The 24,830-nt window shown below is 44.8% G+C and overlaps 1 protein-coding gene across 1 annotated transcript in view; it reads left to right on the top strand.

The window, feature by feature from the left end:
• LOC137418128 (uncharacterized) overlaps positions 1–24,830 on the top strand; it is a 103,528-nt gene that overhangs the window by 73,188 nt on the left and 5,510 nt on the right. Inside the window, exon 10 of the mRNA XM_078775341.1 lies at positions 6,901–7,110. Within this exon, the coding sequence (XP_078631467.1) occupies positions 6,901–7,110 (210 nt within the window). The remainder of the gene's footprint in view (positions 1–6,900; positions 7,111–24,830) is intronic.

A 24,830-nucleotide genomic window follows, 5' to 3' on the forward strand; every position in this document is an offset into this window, starting at 1 on the left:
GGACACCATGGGAATGTGGGATCTATAACCTCAACCAACTAATGGTGGCAAGCAGGACGCTGAAGTTAAAGTCCATCCGAGGGACGGCACATGCATTGATGAAGCTTCCATCCCATGCCAGACAGTTTAGAAGCGAATGTGAAGATGAATAACCAATACATTTCTGTACATTTTTTGGGAATACACAAATGTTACTTTTGCAAAGACTGTGTTAGCACATTGGGCATTGATTATTTGTGGGCATTGATTCAGTGATTAAAATATTTCGATAGATTCAAATATTTCCACATAAAATTAGGATACTTCCCTTCTTAGTGATTGTTTTTAGACAAGGACACAATATCTCTCTCTAGCCGAGCTGTTGCGGTATCTTACTATAATTCACCAAATGTCCGTCTGTCCGTTCGAAGGTACTGAAAAGCCGAACCGATCGCAACGATATTTTGGGTGGGTATTCCTGGGACCCATGGGAGTAAAATAGGCTATAATTATTTTTCCAAGTTTTCCAATTTTCCAGTTTTTCCAAACACGATGGAATAATATTTACCGATATGAACAGTGATGTGGCTTCTTTTTTCTTTTTTTTTTGTATACAAGATCGAGGCTCGTGAAAGAGCGAACATTAATCACACAGAAAGACAAACCGACACAAAAACATATAGCATCGGGAGCGGTAGACAAGATGGGGAGAGAGGGGGAAGGACACAAACACAACATTTGAGAGCAGGGACCGAGAGACATGGAGACATCGAGAGAGCTTTTGTTGAAATTCTACGTACCAGGAGAGAGTAGATCGACTCCTGATGAACTCTTCCTATATAAACATGCGGCTCCGAAGTAACATGGCAGTGTGTACAAAGCGACAGAAAGATGTGCAGCGGCTGCTTCCGTTTTGCAGAATTCAATCTTTTTTCAAAATGGGCGCCATGTACTGTTTAGATTTTGATGATTTGCGTGTGATATGATTCAACGGATGTTTATACGAATGGTTTAAACTTTAAAAAGCCTTCAATTTCTGATATTTTACCTTTTCATTTGGGCTTCCCAATTGAAGCCCCGCCCATAGGGCGGGTACCGTTGCTAGTATTTAAAATGCAAGTTGAGATACAGGAAAATAACTAGAATGGAACTCGGTAGAGCGCATACCTCCGCCAGGTAGAACATTTTACATTTTGTATCCCATATATAGGCTGGATCTGGATTCGGACCTGAACCAAAATCTAATCCGCTTGTTCTTGTTTCCTAACCAACTCGTACATTTTTTGTCATAGGTCGTACACAACTTTTAGAGATACTTAATTTTTGGTCCTATCACTCAATGGTGAAGAATCACTTAAAAACGAAGAATTTCCCTGATCCAGATCTAGAATGGAATCTTCCACTAAAAATTAAATAAAGTCATCTTTGTCACATACCCAACCTATCCATTAAGTTTCGTCCCAATTCGTCCACAATTTTTCGAGATATCGTGATGTATATAATGTTTGCCCTATTTCTCGATGGTGAAGAATGACTTAAAAATTTAAACAATCTTGGATCCGCAATCGAATCTTCACCAAAATTGAATCAATTCTTCCTTTTCACATTCCCGACATATCCACAAAGGTTGGTCCGAATCAATCCCAAACTTTTTGAGATGTTGTGCTATATATCGGTTTTAGCCGTATCATCAATGGTGAAGTCACGAAAAAATATTCTCAGATCCAGATCCAGATCCGCATCTTCACCAAAATCTAATCAGTCCTTCCTTGTCAAACACCCAACCTCTCCACCAAGTTTCGTCCAAATCTGTCCACAACTTTTTGATATCCTGTCCACAAATAGACAAACGGACAAAGATACAGGGGTGAAAACATAACCTCCATCCACCTTTGGTGGCGGACGTAAAAACAAGAAGACGTCATACGGAGCACGATACTTGCAAAATACTCCCCCCACCCCAAGAAAAAAAATTCCATTGATACAGCAAATTGTCCATTTCATCAAGATTAAAATTGACAATCTTGATCAAAGCTCGGGTCAATAGGAAGAAAAATGACAATTTTTCAGATGAAAACGATGATTTTGGAAGGTTGACCTTGAGTTGACCTTTGACCTTTTGACCTCAAAAATAGTTGGTTTCCCTATTTAGTGACGCAATGTGCAAATGCTGTTCAATTTTCAAGTCAATCGGATGAAAATTGATGGTTTTTTTCAGATAAAAAGTGATTTTGGAAGTTTGACCTTTGACCTAAAAATTATGTTTCCCAATTTAGTGACTCGATATGCAAATGCTGTTCAATTTTCAAATCAATCGGTTGAGAATTGATGGCTTTTTAGATGAAAATTTGTGATTTTTAAAATTTGACCTTAAGTTGACCTTTGACCTTTTGACCTCAAATAGTTCATTTCCCAATTTAGTGACTTGATATACAAATGCTGTGCAATTTTCAAGTCAATCGGATTTAAAATGGCGATTTTAGAAATTTGACCTCCAGGTGACCGTTGACCTTTGACCTCAATCAATAGGCTTCTCAATTGGGACGGCTTTTACAACTTGGTGAAGTTTCGTGACGATCGGTTTAGAATTGTGACCTGTAGGCCGGTGACAAACAGACAAACAGACAAACAGACAGAACCACAAACGGAACCGACCAATATACTTGAAAAATCTTCGATTTTGCAAGTAATAAAGAAAAAGGAAATCCAACTCACCAATATACTATAGTTTTGGGTTTTTTAATGGGAAAAGTGGGAGAAAAATTGGAAGAAAAAAAAGAAAGGGAATGTGCATGGGATGTTTTGTAAGGATGATGACAGACCTGCATATGAGGATACACATACTACCTGTCTGAAAGAACGACTAAACGATGGTGCACTTGCCTCTGTTACTATCCATTCTGGTTTTGATTCTCGAGCCGCACAGAAAATATCATCCTCGTAATTCGCGAGCAGGGCATTGTATTGGTGAATGTGCTGTCCCTCAGATGGGATATGATCAACCAGGGACTCGGCCATCTGCTCACAATGACTATTGATGGACGGCAATAATCCAAAGGTGTCCTTCCTTGAGTTTTTTTTTTTTTTTTTTTTTTGCATACAACATCGAGGCTCGCGTAAGAGCTGACATCAATCACAAAAAAAAAATAAACGGACACAAAAAATATAGAATAAAGGGAGCGGGAGACAAGATGGGGAGGGAGAGGGAAGCACACAAGTATAAAAGCAGAGAACAGGAACATCGGAAGATCTGTGGGAGGAGGAGGGTTTTGGGGGAGGAGGCATGGGAACGTGGGGGGGGGGGGGGGGGGGAGTGGTAGAGGTATAAACACAGGGACACTGCTAGAACTTCCAGGAAAGAAGTCGGTATATCAGAAAAAGTGGATCTGGGGGTGAATTAACGGGGGTAGAAGAGATCAAGGTTTTGGGTGGGGTAAGATAAGAGATGGTGGTGAACAGCTGTTTTAAAGACCTGGAGGGAGGAGTGGGATTGAAGAGAGTGAGGGAGTTTGTTCCAGAGGCGGGAGTAAAGTGGAATGAAAGAGTGAAGGTGAGCGGAGAGTCTTTATTTTGGCAATTTCACCAGAAGAGGGTTGCTGGCAGATCTTGTGCGACCTGCAGGAATATTTGGGGGACAGAGCACAGATAAAGCTGGGGGAGATAGGCCAGATAGGAGTCGGCAGAAGACAGAAAGACCACCTATCTGCCTGCGGTGAGTGATTGAAAGTCCCTCGGTGTTAGCTTCATTGCGGGAGATTCTAATGATTCTGAAAGCTTTGGTTTCAACTGTGTGAAGCCGAGCTCTGTGTGACGCAGGAGCACCAGCCCAAAGGAGAACAGTATTCCTTGTGGATGAAAGACAGAACATGTGGAGAACAGAACATGTGGATGAAAACCTTGTATGTGGTGAGGAGCTCAGGTGTGCAAAGGAAGGACTTCACACGACGGAGGATGCCCAGTCGGAGACTGGCTTTGGAGGCCAGCTTCGAAATGTGGTTTTCCCAGGAAAGATTATGGCAGATAGTGAGACCCAAATGCTTGAGTGACAGAACTTCTTGGAGAGGATTGTTGAGAAAGTAGATGGGAGGGTTGTCCAGTCGGTCTTTTCTGAGAGACAGTGAGAGTGTGAGATTTGTCAGGATTGAAAGACATGTTCCACTTGTTTGACCAGTCTTCGATTTTGTTCAGGTCTGCAGAGAGTGAGGAGGCTGCATACTGCCGATCTGAGGGATGAGGAATGGAGCGGCATTAGGAAAGAGATAGTGAGGATTTTCAAGAGAGTCAGAGAGATCATTGATGAAGACCAGAAAAAGCACAGGGCCCAGAACACTGCCTTGGGCTAACGCGTAGCCTGAACGCCTGAACTGAACTCCTGAGAAAGACTCCAGCCTGAGAAGGACTCCAGCCTGAACAGGAAGGGGAGATGAGAAAAACCCATTCATGGCCACACGTTGACTACGACCAGATAGGAAGTCCACAAGCCATGTGTGGAGATTTCCATGGAAACCATAGGAGGAGAGTTTGGTGAGCAGAGCTGGGTGCCAGACCGTATCAAAGGCATGTGATATGTCAAGTGAGACAGTTCTAATTTCTTGTTTGACAATGAGGACCTCCATCCATTGTTGAGACAGCAGAAGCAGCATGCCCAGAGTAGAATGCCCTGGTCCGAAACCAAATTGATGGTCAGAGATCAAGCCATTGGAGAAGAGGAAAGATTTGATATCCGAAGCAATGATGGATTCCATGACTTTGCTGATGATTGGGAGAAGGCTGATTGGTCTGTAGTTGCAAGGATCTGTTTTTGCACCTTTTTGTGTAAAGCGGTGATTTTGGCTGATTTCCAAGCTGATGGCAGATGACCTTGAGCAAAAGAGAGGGTGAAGAGAACAGATAGAGGGTGTGAAAGAGCGGCAGTGCAGGATTTTAGGACACGTGGGCTGATGCCGTCTGGTCCATTTGCAGAATCAGAGTCAAGGATTGACAGAAACTTCTCCACCTTGTCAGGAGGGAAGGACACAGAGTCCAGGAGCGGCTGGGTACGACTGGGTACGGTGGGTACAGGGAGAGACGGGTTTGGGACCCAATATTTTGAGGCAAACACAGTTAAGGCATTCAGCTTTTTTACGTGTGGAGTCAGCTGTGTAGGCATTTGAGGTAAGGGAGGGATTTAAGGGGAACAAACACCAGAAACATATTTGACCAGACGCCACCAGGATTTGGAAGAGGGAGACAGGTTTGAGAGTTCAGTCTTGAGAGTTGAGAGATCATGTTTCCTGGCTCTCCTGAAGGTGGAGACACACTTGTTCCAGGCTTTGTGAAAGGAAATGAGATTTCCTTCCGTTGGATTTGCCTTCCAGGAGGCGAAGTCAAGTTGTTTCAGGGCAATGCCTCACCACAAGATTCCGTGTACCACGGGCAGGAGGAAAGGGTATGACAAATGAAGATGAGATGGGATAAATCTGTGCATGAGAGAGAGCAATTTTACTAACATTTCATGGCAAGATGACAAGTTTGCTAACACTTTGGCCAAATTCCAAAATTATTGCTCTTACTTGCTCTGCAGTCTATAAAGTTGAAACCCTGAGTTGGAGCTGCTGCACCAATTCACCCACTATGGACCAATGGTCTGTGGCAGAACCCGTAATGTTAGTCATGCGCAAGAACAATTACAACTCAAGAATTTATAGAACACCTTACCTCATGCAGTGTTGAACAATCTCGTTAAATTGAAAGAAAATAATTGTTTTAAAGGTCGTATAAAATAGTTCTGGAAGTTTATCACCATTGATGCAGTCTTATGCACCACCTTATTTAACATAGCCACGTCCAACTATCGGCGATGCCTCTTTGTGGTGGTTGTATCCCCAACACAACTCAGGGGCCAAATATTCCCCATTCTTCCCTGCTGCCCGGATTCGTCAGGGCAGCGGAGTCACAATCAGAGTGCCGATTGGTTCCCATGGACCGCCCCTTTCCCTCTTGTCTCTCTCTCTCTATCTCTATCTCTATCTCTATCTCTATCTCTCTCTCTAACTCTCTCTAACTCTGTCATGGCCCTGACTTTGTGAAGACGAGGTACACCATCCTGGCTGTGTGGGAATCCCTGGGTTGCTCAAGGAGATCAATCGGTTGTCTCCGTGCTGCGGGATTGTTCAAGAGAGCTGTCTGGGGCTATACAACAACAACAACATAGCCACATACAGCAAAACTGAAGGTTTTGGATGCAATAAGAAAGTTATTTGTGCTCTAAAGCATTGAAATATATAATTAAATTGAAACAAGATAAAGATTCTAAGGGTTATATAAAAAGTAATTCCGGGAGTTTACCACCATTGACGCAGTGGGTATTACACCGCCCTATCTAACACGTTACATAAGATTTTCGTGGCCGTTGCTTGTCCTGTATGACGTCTCTAAAAACAGTAATTTTCCTGTTTGTAATGATTTTCAATTTTGTTTGAGTGCCCGGCAGACAGAGTAAAAAAAGTTATCACACTCTGCGCGTGTTGATCGGAACAAATTTAAATCCAAAGTACTGCTGAACTGCAGGTTCGTTTTTCAATTTGTGTTCAAAATACAACATTCAATTGAAAATAACTTGTTCATCAATCATAAATTGATGTTTGTGGGCAGTCGGACGGACATAAGTGAACCGATTGCTTAACGCTACTTTCCGCTTCGCGTGCGCAGGGTAACACCTCAGGCCATTCAGGCAGCAAACACAAACACACAGCAAATATCAGCAAACACAGATAAATCTACCCAAGGAAAGCATAAGAATTGTTACACTCCATGTGGCAGCATCACACACATTTTTGATTAACTATAACTTCTAAAAGTGAATTAAATATATTGCAATTGTTGGAGGTAGAAAGATACAGGTATACTCATGCAGCACTGTTCTTGTGGTTCTACTTTCAGTTCAGCAGGTGCAAGTCTCAAACAACATCGTTACATCTGCTTCACAGCAAGCAGCTCCAGCACCTTATCCTTATCCTTACGCACTAGCTCCTTACCCACCAGCTCCTTACCAAACACCCACTCCTTACCAACCACCCACTCCTTACCCAGCAGCCACCACTCCATCCTGTAGTCCTTCTGAGTTTAAAGGAGCTCCGCCTCAATATCCAGGTATGAACATCCACTCAGCGAGATAAGATTTGTTTGATAATTCCAATTCTCTCATTAATATACAGTAGCTGTGCTCATCGTTATAATAAAATATATACTTGCTTTTGCTGTATCATATCCGTAAACATATGTAATATTGTTTGTTATAGTTACCTGGTGTTGGCTTAGCAGTTAGGGTGCCGGCCTGGGATCCTGGGTTCCTGGGTTCGAATCCCGGTCTGATCGCTGAATTAATAGTAGGGTTGGTAGAGGGGGTTAGCGTGCACCCTGGAAATCAATTTCTAAAGGACATTTTTATATCGGAAAAAATGTGTAGAAAACGATTTGCTATGTTAAAAAGTTGTCAGGGTGTCCCACGAGCCATTTTTACGCAAATTAAGCCGCCATTATGGATAAATCTGTTATTCACCATATCTCTGCCAATATTACAGATGACTGAAAAAACAAGGTGTCTAGACCCATATTTTGAGGGTCAAAGATCATTATAAGACCAGTCTTGAAGTGACCACATGTGTCCTTGGCATGTAAGTATGATTATTATAAAATATAGTAAGATTATAATAAAGTGCCAGCATTACCAAAATCAGAATTTTAGCTGTATGAAGTGAAAAATTATTTTGTTGTATGATTGTAATTAAAAACAATAGATGGCAGCATCATATGATAGCAGATAGGGAGAACATAGAGGAAGTGATTCACAGAATCTGGATTCCAGGAAACAAGGCATGCTCATCAAGCAAAAATACTCAACTGAAAGATGCAGTGAAATGTAACTTTTTCATCAGATTTCTCATCTATCTTGGTAAATCTTCAATCAATCTGATTGTATGCCTACACTACATGACTTGGAACTCCTTTCAGATTTTATTTCATACCCTCTAAAATGGTATATTGCCACAATTAGAAGAACTGTGATGAAAAGCATGTTGATATCTGGCCAGCATAATTAGGCCTATGACCACTCTGATGTTATGACCTCCACCTACCACTGATCAGCGCAGTGCTAAGGCAAGGTTAAGTTAACATCGGGTGTTTGAGGGTTATTGATGGAAACGCATGTAATTTCACAAATAGTGTTATTTTAAAAAGTTTATTATTATGGTCGTCTTATTATTGGTGACTAGGCCTACTCTTTGTCATTCCAGTGTAACAGTTGTGGTAGAAGTGGACATATGCCATCATGCCCAAACGAAAACGTGACGGGAGTGCTGATCCTGCAGTCCCCCAAAGCACCTGCAAAACACCCTCTCCACCTACATGCATGCTTCATTGCTTACAGTTCAGGGCATGCTAATAAGGCCCCCAAAGGCTGCCAAGGCGGCTGGGCTCATGGGGAACGTGTCGCAGGCCACAAGGGGGCGGAGCTTCGTGGAGAAATTTTGCACCCACTTAGAATAATGGGCGAACAGGCCGAGAGCACGCTTCAGCGAAGCCCGATCGGTAGGCGGAGCCATATTGAGCAAAGGTCGCAGACGCTCCTTATCTGGAGCGACAGAGCCATGGGTCACGGTGTACCCCAGAAGATCTATCGTGCATAGAGAGTAACGACACTTAGCCTCATTCATGGTTAGGCGATACCTCTGCGTGACCTCGAGGAAGTGCTTCAGATTAGCATCATGATGCCCCTGGTCATACCCACAAACCGCAAGATTGTCCAGATATACAAAGACATCTGTCAAGTTCTCCTTAGTAACGAGGTCGTCCATAGCCCTCTGAAAACAGGCGACCCCGTTCGTCACCCAAAAAGGTAGTTGGGTGAACGGGTATAATCTTTGACCCGATTCAAAGGCAGTATAGATGCGATCAGCCCTCGAGATGGGGATCTGATGATACGCACTACACAGATTGAGAGTGCTGTAGACTGAGTACTGGGCCACCTGTCGTACCAGCGCGTCCATCCCATGTAAGGGGTAGGCGTCCAGCTCTGTAAAGCGATTAATCGTCTGTGAATAGTCGATTACCATGCGTCGGCGATGCGCTTCACTTTGCACCACTAAGACCTGGGCCCGCCACGGCGACCGGCTGGGTTCTATGATACCTTCCTTTAAGAGCTGGGCCGTTTCTTCCGCAATGAATTGCGCGTCTGCTAGTGAGTAGCGCCGTGATTTTACAGCTACAGGAGTGCAGTCAGTGGTCAGGTTGGGGAACAGCGAAAGAGGCTCAATTTCCATTTTCGCGAGTGCACACACAGCAAGCGTGTCAGTCCCACCGAATTCCATTTCCAAACATCCATGTCGTTTAAGAAAAACGTGTCCTAACAGAATGTCAGCACATAAAGCAGGTAAGACCATGAGATGTACATCTGGAAACATGCGTCCCTTTATCACAAGCTTCAATCGACATTCCCCTTTTGTACTGAGCCTAAGCCCTTGGGAGGCCATAAAGATCCGTCGTGTTGTCCTGAGGACCGGCCACCCATGTTTACGCACCAGTCGATGATCGATAAAACTATCCGTAGACCCCGTGTCGACTAAAGCCCGCGCAAAAATGCCTTCGACCATGAGTGGAATAATGGCCTGAGCAAGGCCGGAAGATCCGGCAGGTATTGAGCCATCTGAGCGAGAAGATCGCGCCTCGCGTGTGGATCCCACGCCGGCTGCAGTTTTTTTTTTTTTTTTTTGTTTTTTTTTTTTGTATACTGAATCGAGGCTCGTGAAAGAGCTAACATTTACTTCACAAACAAATTGACCAGACAAACAAAATACACAAAAAGAGGGAGCGGAAGACAAGATGGGGAGAAAAGGGGAAGCACACAAACACAACATCCGAGAGCAGGGAGATGTGTGGAAGGGAGAGGGCCTGGGGGGAGGAGGCATGGGAAGGGGGGGGGGGGGAGGGAGAAGTATAAAGCACAAGGACACCAAGGACTTCCAGGACAGAAGTTGGTATTTCAAAAAGGGGAATTGGGGTGAAATTAGCGGGGGTAGAAAAGATCAAGGTTTTGGATGGGGGACGATAAGAGATGGTGGTGAACAGCTGTTTTAAAGACTTCGAGGGTGGAGTGGGATTGAAGAGAGTGAGGGAGTTTGTTCCAGAGGCGGGAGAAAAGAGGAATGAAGGAATGAAGGAGTGAAGGTGAGCAGAGAGTCTTGATTTTGGCAGTTTAACCAAAAGAGGGTTGCAGGCAGATCTTGTGCGACCTGTAGGAATATTTGCGGGACAGAGCCCAGAGAGAGCTGGGGGGGCAAGGCCAGAGAGGAGTCGGTAGAAGACGGAAAGACCACCAACCTGCCTGCGGTGAGTGAGTGAGAGGCCCTTGGAGTTAGCTTCATCGCGGGAGATTCCAATGATTCTGAATGCTTTGGTTTCAACAGCGCGAAGGCGAGCTAGGTGTGAGGCAGGAGCACCAGCCCAGAGGGGAGAGCAGTATTCCATTGAGCTGCGGATGAAAGCCTTGTATGTGGTGAGGAGCTCAGGTGTGCCAAGGAAGGACTTCGCACGACGGAGGATGCCCAGTCGGCGACTGGCTTTGGAGGCCAGATTTGAAATGTGGTTTTTCCAGGAAAGATCATGGCAGATAGTGAGACCCAAAAGCTTGAGTGACAGAACTTCTTGGAGAGGATTATTCAGAAAGTGGATGGGAGGGTTGTCCAGTCGGTCTTTTCGGAGAGACATCGTAAGAGTGTGAGATTTGTCAGGATTGAAAGACATGTTCCACTTGTTTGCCCAGTCTGTGATTTTGTCAAGGTCTGCAGAGAGTGAGGAGACTGCAGACTGCCGATCTGAGGGATGAAGAATGGAGTGACAGAGAGTAGAGTCGTCAGCAAAGAGATAGAGAGGATTTTCAAGAGAGTCAGAGAGATCATTGATGAAGACCAGAAAAAGCACAGGGCCCAGAACACTGCCTTGGGGAACTCCAGCCTGAACAGGAAGAGGAGATGAGAGAAACCCATTCAGGGCCACACGTTGACTACGACTAGAGAGGAAGTCCGCCAGCCATGCGTGGAGATTTCCATGGATACCAAAAGAGGAGAGTTTGGTGAGCAGAGCGGCGTGCCAGACTGTATCGAAGGCACGTGATATGTCAAGGGAGACTGCTCTAATTTCCTGTTTGGCATTGAGGACCTCCATCCATTGTTGAGAAAGCAGAAGCAGCATGTCCAGAGTGGAGTGTCCAGGTCTGAAACCAAATTGATGATCAGAGATCAAGCCATTGGAGAAGAGGAAAGATTTCATATCCGAAGCAATGATGGATTCCATGACTTTGCTGAAAATTGGGAGAAGGCTGATTGGTCTGTAGTTGCTGGGATCTGTTTTTGCACCTTTTTTGTGCAAAGCGGTGATGTTGGCAGATTTCCAAGCAGATGGAAGATGACCTTGAGCAAAAGAGAGGGTGAAGAGAACAGAGAGAGGGAGTGAAAGAGCAGAAGAACATGATTTTAGGACCCGTGGGCTGATGCCGTCAGGTCCAGTTGCAGAATCAGAGTCGAGGGTTGACAGACACTTTTCCACCTTGTCAGGAGGAAAGGACACGGAGTCCAGGAGCAGCTGGGTACGACTGGGTACGGTGGGTACAGAGAGGGATGGGTTTGGGACACAAGATTTAGAGGCAAACACAGAGTTGAGGCATTCGGCTTTTTCACGTGCGGAGTCAGCCGTGTGGCCATTTAAGGTGAGGGAGGGGATGGAGGGGGAACAAACACCAGAAACAGATTTTACCAGACGCCACCAGGATTTGGAAGAGGGAGACAGATAAGAGAGTTCGGTCCTGAGGACGGAGAGATATTGTTTCCTGGCTCTCCTGAGGGTGGACACACACTTGTTTCGGGCTTTGTGAAAGGAAATGAGATTTCCTTCCATTGGATTTGCTTTCCAGGAGACGAAAGCAAGTTGTTTCTGGGCAATAGCCTCACCACAAGATTCCGTGTACCATGGACGGGAGGAAGGGTATGACAACTGAAGACGAGAAGGGATAAAACTGTGCATGAGAGAGAGCAACTTACTTTGGAAGAATTCCCAGGATGAGTTGATGTCAGAGGCAGTAGAGATGGGAGACCAGTCCAGATGATTGATGGCTGCTTGAAGACCGTGCCTGTTGGCCTGAGTGAAATGCCAGACTCGTCGACGCTGAGGAGGCTCTCTGAAAATGGTCAGAGAGATGTCCACTTTAACAAGCACATGATCAGAAGAGCCGATTGGAGCAGAAGAAGAGCAGCAGACATTTTCAGGGAAGTTCGTCATAACCAAGTCCAGAAGAGAAGATTCTTCGTTGACTGAGATCCGGGTTGGGAAATTGACAGATTGTGTCAGTCCCAGTGAGTCACAGAAGTCCTTTGCTGAAGAGCCATGGCTGGTGAGAGAGGTACCCACCCCCAGCCAACTGGCATGGTGACAGTTGAAATCACCACATATGAGGAAGAGAGAGTTGGGATGGGTAGATAGAAGTTGGTCCATATTATCAGACAGCGAGATGTAGATGGAGTCATCACTGTTTGGTGGACGGTACAACACGCATTTGAACAAAAGGTGGGAGCGAAGGGGAAGCCGTAGCCAAAGGTATTCCTGGGGGTGAGGTGGAGAGAGGGCAGTGCAGGGCGAGTGAGGAAGAGTTTTTTTATAAAGATAGCAACCGCACCTCCAGAACGAGGCTCAGGTCTATCATACCGGAGGAGGGAGTAACCTGGGAGAGATACCAAGGAATCAGACATCATGAAGGAGGAAGGTTTCTGTTAAGCAGATCATGTCTGGTTTGTCAGAAGCAACCTGTATGGAGAGATCAGTTAAGTTTGAGCGAAGGCCCCGGATGTTTTAGGTCCATACTGTTAAGGAAGAGGAAGGGGGAGCATCGGATACAGAACAGGGGAGGGGGAGCGGTAGGGCAGGATGTGGAAGAGGAGGAAGAGGTAGGGAGAGCTGTTGCAGGTGTGTCAGAGATTACAGAATAGCTTGGAGAAAGGGAAGAATGGGGCGGACAAAAGGTTTGATGGTGTTTGGGTGAGGCGCAGTGAGGTGTTATTTGAGGAGGGGGAAGAGTGAGGCAGAAGGTTGAGGAAGATGAAGGTGAAAGTTGGAAGGGGGAAGAAGCGGGGAGGACGCTTTGAGGAGGAGGGGTGAGAGGGGAGTCTAGGAGGGGAGGAGTGAGGGAGAGTCTCGGAGGGGAGGGGTGTGGGGGAGTTTAGGAGGGAAGGGGCAGGGGGGGAGATTTGAAAGGGATGGGTGTTTGGGAAGATTTGGGGGGGAGGGGCAAGGGGGAAGATTTGACAGAGATGGGTGATGGGGAAGATTTGGAGGGGAGGGGTGAGATTGGATTTTGAAAAGTGTACGATTTATGGGAAACGAACATTTCTTGCAAAATGAGTTTCTTGAGACATTCGAGTCAAAAATACGTTTGAGGACGCTGAAGGATGGGTGGAGTTCTGGAGAGTTTAGGGAATGAATGAAAGATGCACTGTAAGAGATGGAATTTTTTTTTTGAATGAATAGAATTGGTGAGCAAGTCCAAAGCATCCTTTTATAGAAGAAGTAGAAAAAAGTGTTATAGAATATGACATAATTATAAAGTTCTTCAGGGGACAGATGAAACATGTATAAACAACTTGATCACGTGATCTCGAACAATGTGGTCGAAGAACGAAAGAACAAAGAACGAAAGAGCAAAAGAACGAAGAACGAAAGAACAAATAAGAATGTACAAGCGGATAAGAACAGGGAAGGGAAAATGTTTTTTTTTTTTTTTTGAGATTTTAAAACAAGGGAGTATGGGTGAAAAGACCGTGAAAAACAGAGACCGACAGTAGTTGCAGCGCGATCGAAGAACCGCTGAGACAAAAAACAAAAGCCTCAAGCCAAGGTCTGAGGACATGGTAGCCTACTACTACTAGCACTACACTAGGCCTCAGAATACACGATACGAAAAAAACCGACGATTCTGTACACAGGTATGAAAAACCAACACCGAGAAACCTATTAAAGTCACCCCAATAGGTACATACACCGAAAGAAAGATAAAGATACGCCAAAAACACAAATGTGAAAGATCACTTAGCTTCGAAAGCGTGAGCGCATGGAACAGCTAAGCGCATGGAACAGAACAGCGTGAGCGCATAGAACAGAACAGTTTTCCGGTCGTTTGAGCAGCCTCTGGAGGGCACTCGTGTCAAACGCATAGTTGGTCGTGCCAAAGCAGGAGCTTTTAGTCCGTACGAGCTGCCGTCAGATGGCGCTTGTGTCACGCGAGAAGGATCGCAGCCAACTGTAGTTTCACGTGCTGAAGCAAGAGCGTGTTGTTCGTACGAGCTGCCGTCAGATGGCGCTCGTGTGACGCGAGAAGGATCGCAGCCAACTTTAGTTTCACGTGCTGAAGCAAGAGCATGTAGTTCGTACGAGCTGCCGTCAGATGGCGCTCGTGTCACGTGCATTGTTTGCCGCGTCAAAGCAGGAGCTTGTCGATTGTATGAGTAGCCTTCGGAGGGCGTTCCGATTCCAGTCAAGGACGGTCGCTCCGCGGTCGGTCGTGTTCGCGCCATTTTGTTTTGGCGGCCCGATGTATCTCACCAAGGTCGAGCGTGCAGCCAGGGGCCCACGAGGCGGAGGACTGCTCATCAAAGCCGGGTGAGGCACCCCGCTCTGTGCTCGGTCCGTTGGCTCGGCGATAAGTCCATTCAAGGGCGCGCGAGTTCGTGTGCCCCGCGCGGTCTTTCGGCAGACTTTTGCAAAATGTCCTTTAGTCGAACACAAATGGCATATTGCTTCCCGAGCCGGACACGCAGACCTGGGATGCTGTCGATTGCCACAGAAGTAACACATAGCATTTCGTACAGGCCTTGGCCTGGCCACCATAGCTGCCGCCAAGCCGGAATCCGGATCCACCTCGGGAGCAGCCAGGGGCTCCGCTAGCGTGGTCGAGTCCGCTCCCGTATCCTCGGCGGTAGCCCTCTCCGGTCACGTGAGTTGAGAAGTCCCCGCAATGACCCGTGTGTGGTCATAGGCGGTAGATTGTTCCCGGGCCTCAGTGTAGACGTGTGCCACCCGTAGAGCCTCCGTGAACGTCAGGTCAGCTGTCTCTAAAAGTTTTAGCCTAAGAGTCGAAGAGCCGATCCCAGAGACAAAAGCATCTCGGACAAGATCATCCTGGCCTTGCTCGTGAGTGCGTACCCCTTGAGTACTGTCCGCAAGTAGTTGTCGCAGCTCCTGGGCGAAGCGATCTATCGACTCAGTGGGCTGTTGACGCCGCGATGAGAGCAGATACCTGGTGTACACCACGCTCCGTTTCTTAATGTAAATTCGCTTTAGCTCTGCCACAGCGGCATTGTACGTCGTACATCGTTCGATGCTCCTGTAGACGTGGTGGTGGTCCACTTTAGTCTGCAGCACGTCCAGTTTCGTTTCAGCAGTGGGAACGGTATCCTGGGCTCTGAACTGGTTGTCCGGTGACTTGAGCCAGTGAGTTAACTCCGAGCCCGAATCCACAGCTTGTGGGTCGGCGCTGAATGTCCGTACATGGATCATCTTGTGTCCCGCCATTTCCGTAGATCTTGATTGTGATTAAATGTTGTGAAAATTAACTAAGTCCACAACTTTGTCCCATAGGTAGGTTTAATCACAATCAGATCTTTAGCATCATCCTGTAAAATACAATCATGCAATAGATATCAGGATCTTGGCATCATATAGGAAGGATCGATTATATTAGCCAATGCAAGCAAGCCTAGAATATGTGTGGGTACATACCATTCAAGACTACATGTCATAGTAAAATGTCACAGGAGTGGCTCAGTGTCGCGGATGTCCGAGGTCTTATAGACGCCCCTCTGCGGTTTAAGTGGGCATCACTCCTGGGTTCAACTTTGATACATTTTCACTACACTATCCATGTCTGATCATGGCCCTTTTACAACCCTGAGTAAAATCAAAGGAACTGCAAGTGAAAAACTACAGCACCTTCATAGGATCCGGGACCGACGTCTCCGCCAGTCACATGAGTCCCCCTATCGTATGCAATCAGTGTGCGACCAGATCCCCGCAACTCTCCCCGATGACCTGGAAAGTACTGGGTATCACCGTCAGTGTTATCAGCGTTTTACTGGCAACCTGCATCTTCTGGGAGATGAGATCGAACCAGAAGCATCAAACTCACTATTGCATTCCCCCGTAAACATTCCGATGGATCCGTCTTCCCACCAGAGTGCATTTTCTGTGAGAAAGTAGAGATCAAAGGTGTTTATCGCAAAACTGAGCGAGCTGAAAACTTCTCATGTTGGAAGAACAAAGAAAATGCATGGGAGCAAATCGAATCACGGGCCGAGAAAATGGGTCTATTTCGACTCCATCGACTGGTGAAAAGCACAGAACTCTTTGTTGTTGAGGCCAAACACCATCCATCATGCTTGATATCCTTCCACACATCATTCGCTAACTACGAGTGCGGGGATTAACAGAGCAAAAGAACCAAAGTATACTGAACACGCTCACATGCCAGCCGCCCATGAGAAGGCACTCGTCTCAGTACGGGAGCACATCCAAACTCATGTCGTCCAGCAGAATGAGGTCCTATGGCTATCTTCCTTGCGCTTGCTATATATTGAAGAACTGAAACGGAATGGGTACGCGAACGAGAATGATCGCTCTGAGAAACGACTGAAACGCCTACAGAATGACCCAATCAAGGATCATGTCTCCTTCATGAAGGTCGATCATGCCAAATTTGATGCCATTTCATTCTGGCTCGTGTACAGTTCGAATATCTCTGTTATTGATGCTCTTGCACAAGCTTACACTCTCGGAAGCACAGACAAATACCAAAACTCCGCTCTCCTTCTTCGTGGTAATATTCTACAGGCTTTCAGAGAGTCCCAAAGCCTACCATGGCCGCCAACATCCGACGACATGGAGCTCAGTTCTGATAAGCTTCTACCTTCAGACCTCGTCCGGTTCCTCAGCATGGTTATGTCCGGCAAGGAAGATATGGAGACGAGCGAAAAGATGAAGCGCCTGGTATTCTCCATCGGGCAAGACATATGCTGTGAAGTGTCAGAGGGAAAATGGAAGTTACCAAAACACATGCTTCTCTGTGTGACTGTCAGGCACTTGTTCTGTAGCAACCAGGAAGAGACTGATACGAGAGTAGTATTGTACTTCCACCACACTGCTGCTCTTGGTTACAAGAACGCTGTGGTCAGAACCCCTGACACAGATATCTTCGTGATTCTTCTCTACCACGCTCATGCCATCAAGCTGACTGTGTACCTGGATACGGGATCAGGGAAACATCGACAACTAGTCAACCTCTCCGAGCTCGCGGAATCTCTGGGAGAAGACTACTGTGCCACGCTTCTTGTGTACTATGTGTTCAGCGGAGAGGACTGCACCAGTGCCTTCAAAAGGAAAAGGAAGGTGGGGCCCCTGAAAAAGCTAGAGAAGAACCCCAGGTTTCATAAGGCGTTCCGGCAACTCGGGTATAACTGGATCGTAAACCCTCTGGTACTGAAGCAGTTGGAACAATTCACCTGCCTGATGTACGGCCAAAGTCGTGATTCTCCAGTGGATGTTGTCCGAGCCAAGCTGCTCCGCAAGATGGTTGGCGAGAATGAGAAACACACTTCCAAGTCTAAGATCGACCTGGCTCACCTTCCTCCCTGCCAGTCCGCTTTGAAGCCGCATGTCCAGCATGTGAATCACCGCATCTGCTAGTACAAACGAGCTGACGTACCCATTTTGGAAAAGCCTAAACCCTACGATCAGGGGCAGGGATGGATGAGGACTGACGAAGGAGTGTTGGAACCATTGTGGTCATGTGGCCCGGTGCTAGCAACGTCACTGGTTGATCTCCTGGACACTATTGATCATGTAGAGGAAGAGGATGATGGTGAGGAGGAGGGAGAAGAGGACGAATTTGACTTTGACAGTTTTGATGAAAGCGATGATGAGTGAAGCATGTGATAGTGGAGAACACTGAAATTTCGGTCGAGATAGAGCGTCAATTCAAATTTTCGATAATTCTGGCACTCTTAATTTCCATGTTAACATGCCAAGGACACATGTGGTCACTTCAAGACTGGTCTTATAATGATCTTTGACCCTCAAAATATGGGTCCAGACACCTTGTTTCAGTTATCTGTAATATTGGTGGAGATATGGTGAATAACAGATTTATCCATAATGGCGGCTTAATTTGCATAAAAATGGCACGTGGGACTTACGGACAACTTTTTAACATAGCAAATCGTTTTCTACGCATTTTTTCCAATATGAAAACGCCCATTAGAAATTGATTTCCAGGGGTGCACGCTAACCCCCTCTACCAACTAGACTATAATGCCAGGAGGGTTGACTCAACCTGTCATCCTTCCGAGGTCGGCAAATTGAGTACCAGTTCACTGGTAATTCCCTGTGGGTCGCAAGAGGCAACTAACAGGGTTGGTGGCAGGAAGGGCATCCGGCCGTAAAACATGGCTTCAAAAAGGGGACCATGGTGCACAAAAAAAGGCCAACCACCGTTCTGTGGAGAAAAATGGCCTCTAAAGGTGGTTCAGTTACGTGTCTCTGATACTATTGCTATATCATCAGCATACAGTAAAACGATGTTTTAAAAGTTTTTTTCCTGTATTTCTTTATGGATTGTGGAATATTGAGGTGTCAATGTAGACAGCATTTAGTTCCCATCCCTAAGTTGTCCGATGGAAATTTTGGTGTCTTCTCTTAAAAACTGCTGCAGTTCCTGGGGTGATGTTACTTGGTAGGGAGTTCCAGGACTTTAGTCCAGCTATGATGGAGTGGAGATCATGTGTCCATTACAGGATGTTGCCCAAATTGAAGTGGAACCCGGATGTGCGAGTGCAGTTCCCAGCATGACGCAACTCTTGTCTTGTGGTTCTTTAGGCCTACAAGTCCTTTAGGTTCTTGTGGTCATCGAAATCGTGTCGGTTGGTGAGCCACACATCATTTACAGCCCCGTCATTTTGTTGGCTCTTCTAACTTCTAAGCAAGAAAGGTATAAAAGGTTCTATAGAGCAGACATCCCTTGAAATGCTCAGCATGGACTGTACCATAAACTACCAGCACCACACACCTCTGTCTCAGTGTTTGTAGTGTTGTATATGGTAAATATTTATATATTCCTATCTAGTTTATAAAGTAACCATCTGCATAGTAAATTGCCCAATCATAAGCAAATAAGATAAATAAGTCACACAGTGGTTAAGAGGTGTGGTGAATGGTTTAATTTGGCTTGTATCACTCAGTAAACTAAATCAGATTACACACACACATTGACTGGTGTTGGCTTAGCGGTTCGGGTGCTGGCTTGGGATCCTGGGTTCGAATCTTGGTCGATCGCTGAATTAACGCCAGGGGGGTTGACTCAGCCTGTCATCCTTCCGAGGTCGGTAAATTGAGTACCAGCTTGCTGGGATGAATGATCACGGTGTGTACCCCGATTTAGAATAGGTACACCATATCCCTAGTAAGAAGCGACTAAGGGTTGGTGCCAGGAAGGGCATCCGGCCATTAAAAAAACATTGCCTCAAACAGGGAACCATGATTGTCATGGACCCGCAAGATGGTCCCGCAAGGCTAACCCCCGCTCCAGTGTGGCAAAATGGCCTTAAAACGATCATTCATTCATTCATTGACCTGTGGCTGCACCTTACAGGTGAATTTTAGCTCAGGCCCAAACAATGACAACACACTTTCAAAAGTCGATGAAGCTTCAGCACAGACATACACAATAGCAGTGGAGGCCTCAGCACAGACATACACAACAGCAGTGGAGGCCTCAGCACAGACATACACAACAGCAGTGGAGGCCTCAGCACAGACATACACAACAGCAGTGGAGGCCTCAGCACAGACATACACAACAGCAGTGGAGGCCTCAGCACAGACACACAACAGCAGTGGAGGCCTCAGCACAGAATACACTCCAGAGGTGGAGGCCTCATCACAGAATACACCAGAGGTGGAGGCCTCATCACAGGGTACACTCCAGAGGTGGAGGCCTCATCACAGAATACACTCCAGAGGTGGAGGCCTCATCACAGAATACACTCCAGATGTGGAGGCGTCATCACAGAATACACTCCAGAGGAGGAGGCCTCATCACAGAATACACTGGAGGTGGAGGCCTCATCACAGAATACACTCTGGAGGTGGAGGCCTCATCACAGAATACACTCCAGATGTGGAGGCCTCATCACAGAATACACTCCAGAGGTGGAGGCCTCATCACAGAATACACTGCAGAGGTGGAGGCCTCATCACAGAATACACTCCAGAGGTGGAGGTCTCATCACAGAATACACTCCAGAGGTGGAGGCCTCATCACAGAATACACTCCAGAGGTGGAGGCCTCATTACAGAATACACTCCAGAGGTGGAGGCCTAATCACAGAATACACTCCAGAGGTGGCGGCCTCATGACAGAATACACTCCAGAGGTGGAGGCCTCGGCACAGAATACAAACCGGAGGTGGAGGCCTCGGCACAGAATACACACCAGAGGTGGAGGCCTCGGCACAGAATACACACCAGAGGTGGAGGCCTCGGCACAGAATACACACCAGAGGTGGAGGCCTCGGCACAGAATACACACCAGAGGTGGAGGCCTCGGCACAGAATACACACCAGAGGTGGAGGCCTCGGCACAGAATACACACCAGAGGTTTATGAAAATTATGTTTAAAAGAATGACCGTTTTAAGGCCATTTTCCCTGCTAGGGCGGCGGTTAGCCTTGCGGGCCCCATGACAATCATGGTTCCCTGTTTGAGGCAATGTTTTTATGGCCGGATGTCCTTCCTGACGCCAACCCTTAATCGCCTCTTACGATGCGCAGGGATATGGTGTACCTATTCTAAACCGGGGTACACACCGGATCATTCATCCCAGCAAGCTGGTACTCATTTTGCCGACCTCGGAAGGATGACAGGCTGAGTCAACCCCCCTGGCGTTAATTCAGCGATAGACCGGGATTCGAACCCAGGATCCTCGGTATCCCAAGCCTGGACCCTAACCGCTAAGCCAACACCAGGCCAGTTTTAAAGACGATCTTAAATAAGATTTCACGCTTGTATCTAATGGCAGTTTACAATTGCCCATCAAGTCAAACGGAGAAAGTACAAACACATACCACAGCTCATGTGCAAAATGCCTCATTTAGTATTCACACGTCATTTAGAAAGTCACGTATTAGATGCACAGATATCACACAATACACAAAAGCACTTCTACCAACAGACATTACACTCAAACTTAAAACTTCAATGTTAAAACTGGTAACAAAATAGAACACACAAACATCATAAACATTTACATTTACAAACAGACACATCCTGCACTGTACCAACCAACTTCTCACCACAACTACAGATTAGCCTTTGTTCTCTCCCAAACACCATCATCGGAGGGGACTTCATTGCCAAAGAGACAGGCCTGGTACAGACATCACCAAACAAACTCCAGAGGACTAACCATTGTTACACAACTAAATTCGTTGTTTATACAATCTAGACCAAGCAAAATACACACACACACACACACACACACACACACACACACACACACACACACACACACACACACACACACACAACCACCACATCAAGCTGGTTACAATAACTCATCACCAGACATAACATTCTGTTCTCCATATCACTTTGCACCACAACCACGTGGAGAATAGTTCAACAACTTCCTTCAGATCACTTACCTATCATCATTACCATAAACACGGCTTTATAGACCTCAACATAAACAAAAACAAAACAAGTACACATACATTCAAAGTACACCGCCCCATGCCAAATAATTAAATATGCTGCAGCGCGGCATTGCCGGGGCGCCTCTGGCGCCCGGCAATACCGCAGTGCAGCTCATTGAGGCTGCATTGGGAGGGAGAGGTGTACACTAATTGATTGATTAATTGTATAATTAAAATCAATAAAAGATTATCACAAAATATTTTCATAATCAATTGGCTAATCGCATAACTAAACCAGTAGTGCTTCATCCGAAGATGTATCTTTTAGAAATTTAATTAAATAAGTCATTTATAAAAAATTAAATAATTAATTGATTACTCAATAAATAATTAATCGATTAATCAATAAATAATTAATAGATGAAATGATTAATCAATAAACCAAAAATATCCTTGATAGCCACATCACTTGGTCACTCGTGTCCAAATATTAGCTTCCCAGCTCAAAAGGTGCCTGAGATATTGGCCAAATGAGAAAGAAAATAAATAAATGATTAATAATGAAAATAAATAAATAACAAGTACACATACATTCAAAGTACACCGCCCCATGCCAAATAATTAAATATGCTGCAGCGCGGCATTGCCGGGGCGCCTCCGGCGCCCGGCAATACCGCAGTGCAGCTCATTGAGGCTGCATTGGGAGGGAGAGGTGTACACTAATTGATTGATTAATTGTATAATTAAAATCAATAAAAGATTATCACAAAATATTTTCATAATCAATTGGCTAATCGCATAACTAAACCAGTAGTGCTTCATCCGAAGATGTATCTTTTAGAAATTTAATTAAATAAGTCATTTATAAAAAATTAAATAATTAATTGATTACTCAATAAATAATTAATCGATTAATCAATAAATACTTAATAGATGAAATGATTAATCAATAAATCAAAAATATCCTTGATAGCCACATCACTTGGTCACTCATGTCCAAATATTAGCTTCCCAGCTCAAAAGGTGCCTGAGATATTGGCCAAATGAGAAAGAAAATAAATAAATGATTAATAATGAAAATAAATAAATAATAATCATAAAAAAATTAAATTATTAATCAATTTGGTCAGAGAACACATAAACTACCACTATTTCATCAGAATCTGTAACTTAAAAAAAAAAATTTTTTTTGTCATTAATCGAATAATTAAATAATTAATCGATTAATTGATTAATTAATAAATCAAAAATATCCTTTGCAGCCAAATCACCTGGTCATTGGCATGTCCAAATATCAGCTTCCTAACTCAAAAGGTGCCTGAGTTAATAATGGTCAGAAGATAAATGAAATTTAATTAATTAAATAAGTACTTAATTAAACGCTAATAATTAAATAACTCCTCAATTAATTGATTATTCAAAAAACAAAAAATACCGTATTTGACAAAGGACTTGCTCACTACTGTGCCGAAATTTCAGCTTCCTAGCTCAAAGGATGGCTGAGATATCGTCCGGACAACCAAGAAAGAAAACAAACAAACAAGAAACCAGAGTGAAAACTGAGTACTCTCTTTCAGCGTGCGTCACTGCCGAGCCCCCTTTGGTGCCCGGCAATGACGATTTGCAATGCCTGGAGATGGCATAGGAAAGGAGCGGTGTACAATAATCATAAAAAAATTAAATTATTAATCAATTTGGTCAGAGAACACATAAACTACCACTATTTCATCAGAATCTGTAACTTTAAAAAAAAAATTTTTTTTGTCATTAATCGAATAATTAAATAATTAATCGATTAATTGATTAATTAATAAATCAAAAATATTCTTTGCAGCCAAATCACCTGGTCATTGGCATGTCCAAATATCAGCTTCCTAACTCAAAAGGTGCCTGAGTTAATAATGGTCAGAAGAGAAATGAAATTTAATTAATTAAATAAGTACTTAATTAAACGCTAATAATTAAATAACTCCTCAATTAATTGATTATTCAAAAAACAAAAAATACCGTATTTGACAAAGGACTTGCTCACTACTGTGCCGAAATTTCAGCTTCCTAGCTCAAAGGATGGCTGAGATATCGCCCGGACAACCAAGAAAACAAGAAAGAAAGCAAGAAAGCAAGAAACCAGAGTGAAAACTGAGTACTCTCTTTCAGCGTGCGTCACTGCCGAGCCCCCTTTGGTGCCCGGCAATGACGATTTGCAATGCCTGGAGATGGCATAGGAAAGGAGCGGTGTACAACATTCACCAATTACAAAAAAGCAATGTGGGACAACTTTGAGGACGACACTGAACAAAAATTCCAACAACTCAACAGTAACAACATCACTAACATCGACATCCACATCAAACAGTTCAATATGATAATCACAACCACCGCTACCAAATACATTCCAAAGTACAATATCAAAAAATATAACCCCAACTACTCGCTAGAAAACACACACCTCATCAAACAACGAGACAATCTAAAACACAACCCAAAGCACCAGACATAGTAGAAATGATTCAAACACTAAACACAGAAACCAACAACAAAATACTCCTGAAAAAAAAACAACATAAAACTGGCACTCCTTTCTACAAACACTAAACCACTCAACGAATACCAAACACTTGTACAAAACCATAAACAGCATCAATAACTCCAAAAGCGGCATAACACCCTCACATTCAGCCATAACTACCACAGATAACACACAATCAGAAAAACAACATCCTAACATCCTCATCGACCATTACACAAATACAAGTCACATCGGACCCAGAAAAGAGGAAAGATGTATTACAAGAGGCAAACTCAGCTCCCGACTCGACAAGACCATCACACCATTCGCTCCCGCACAAACAACAAAAACATCAAAAACTCGCAGGCTACCGGCCCTGACAACATCTTCAATTTACATTTAGAACACCTTGGACCACACGGCATATCAATCCTCACAAATATAAGTAATTTATACAAGGATCATCACGCACATGATACTTTCCGAATGGAGTCCCTCAAGGCTCAGTCGTCTCTCCCCACACTCTTTAAACTGTTCATGCATGACATTCCACAACCGACCCGAGAACATACAAATGA

Source organism: Myxine glutinosa, chromosome 4 (assembly GCF_964187855.1).
Source record: "Myxine glutinosa chromosome 4, kmMyxGlut1.1, whole genome shotgun sequence".
NCBI classification, from domain to species: Eukaryota; Metazoa; Chordata; class Myxini; order Myxiniformes; family Myxinidae; genus Myxine; species Myxine glutinosa.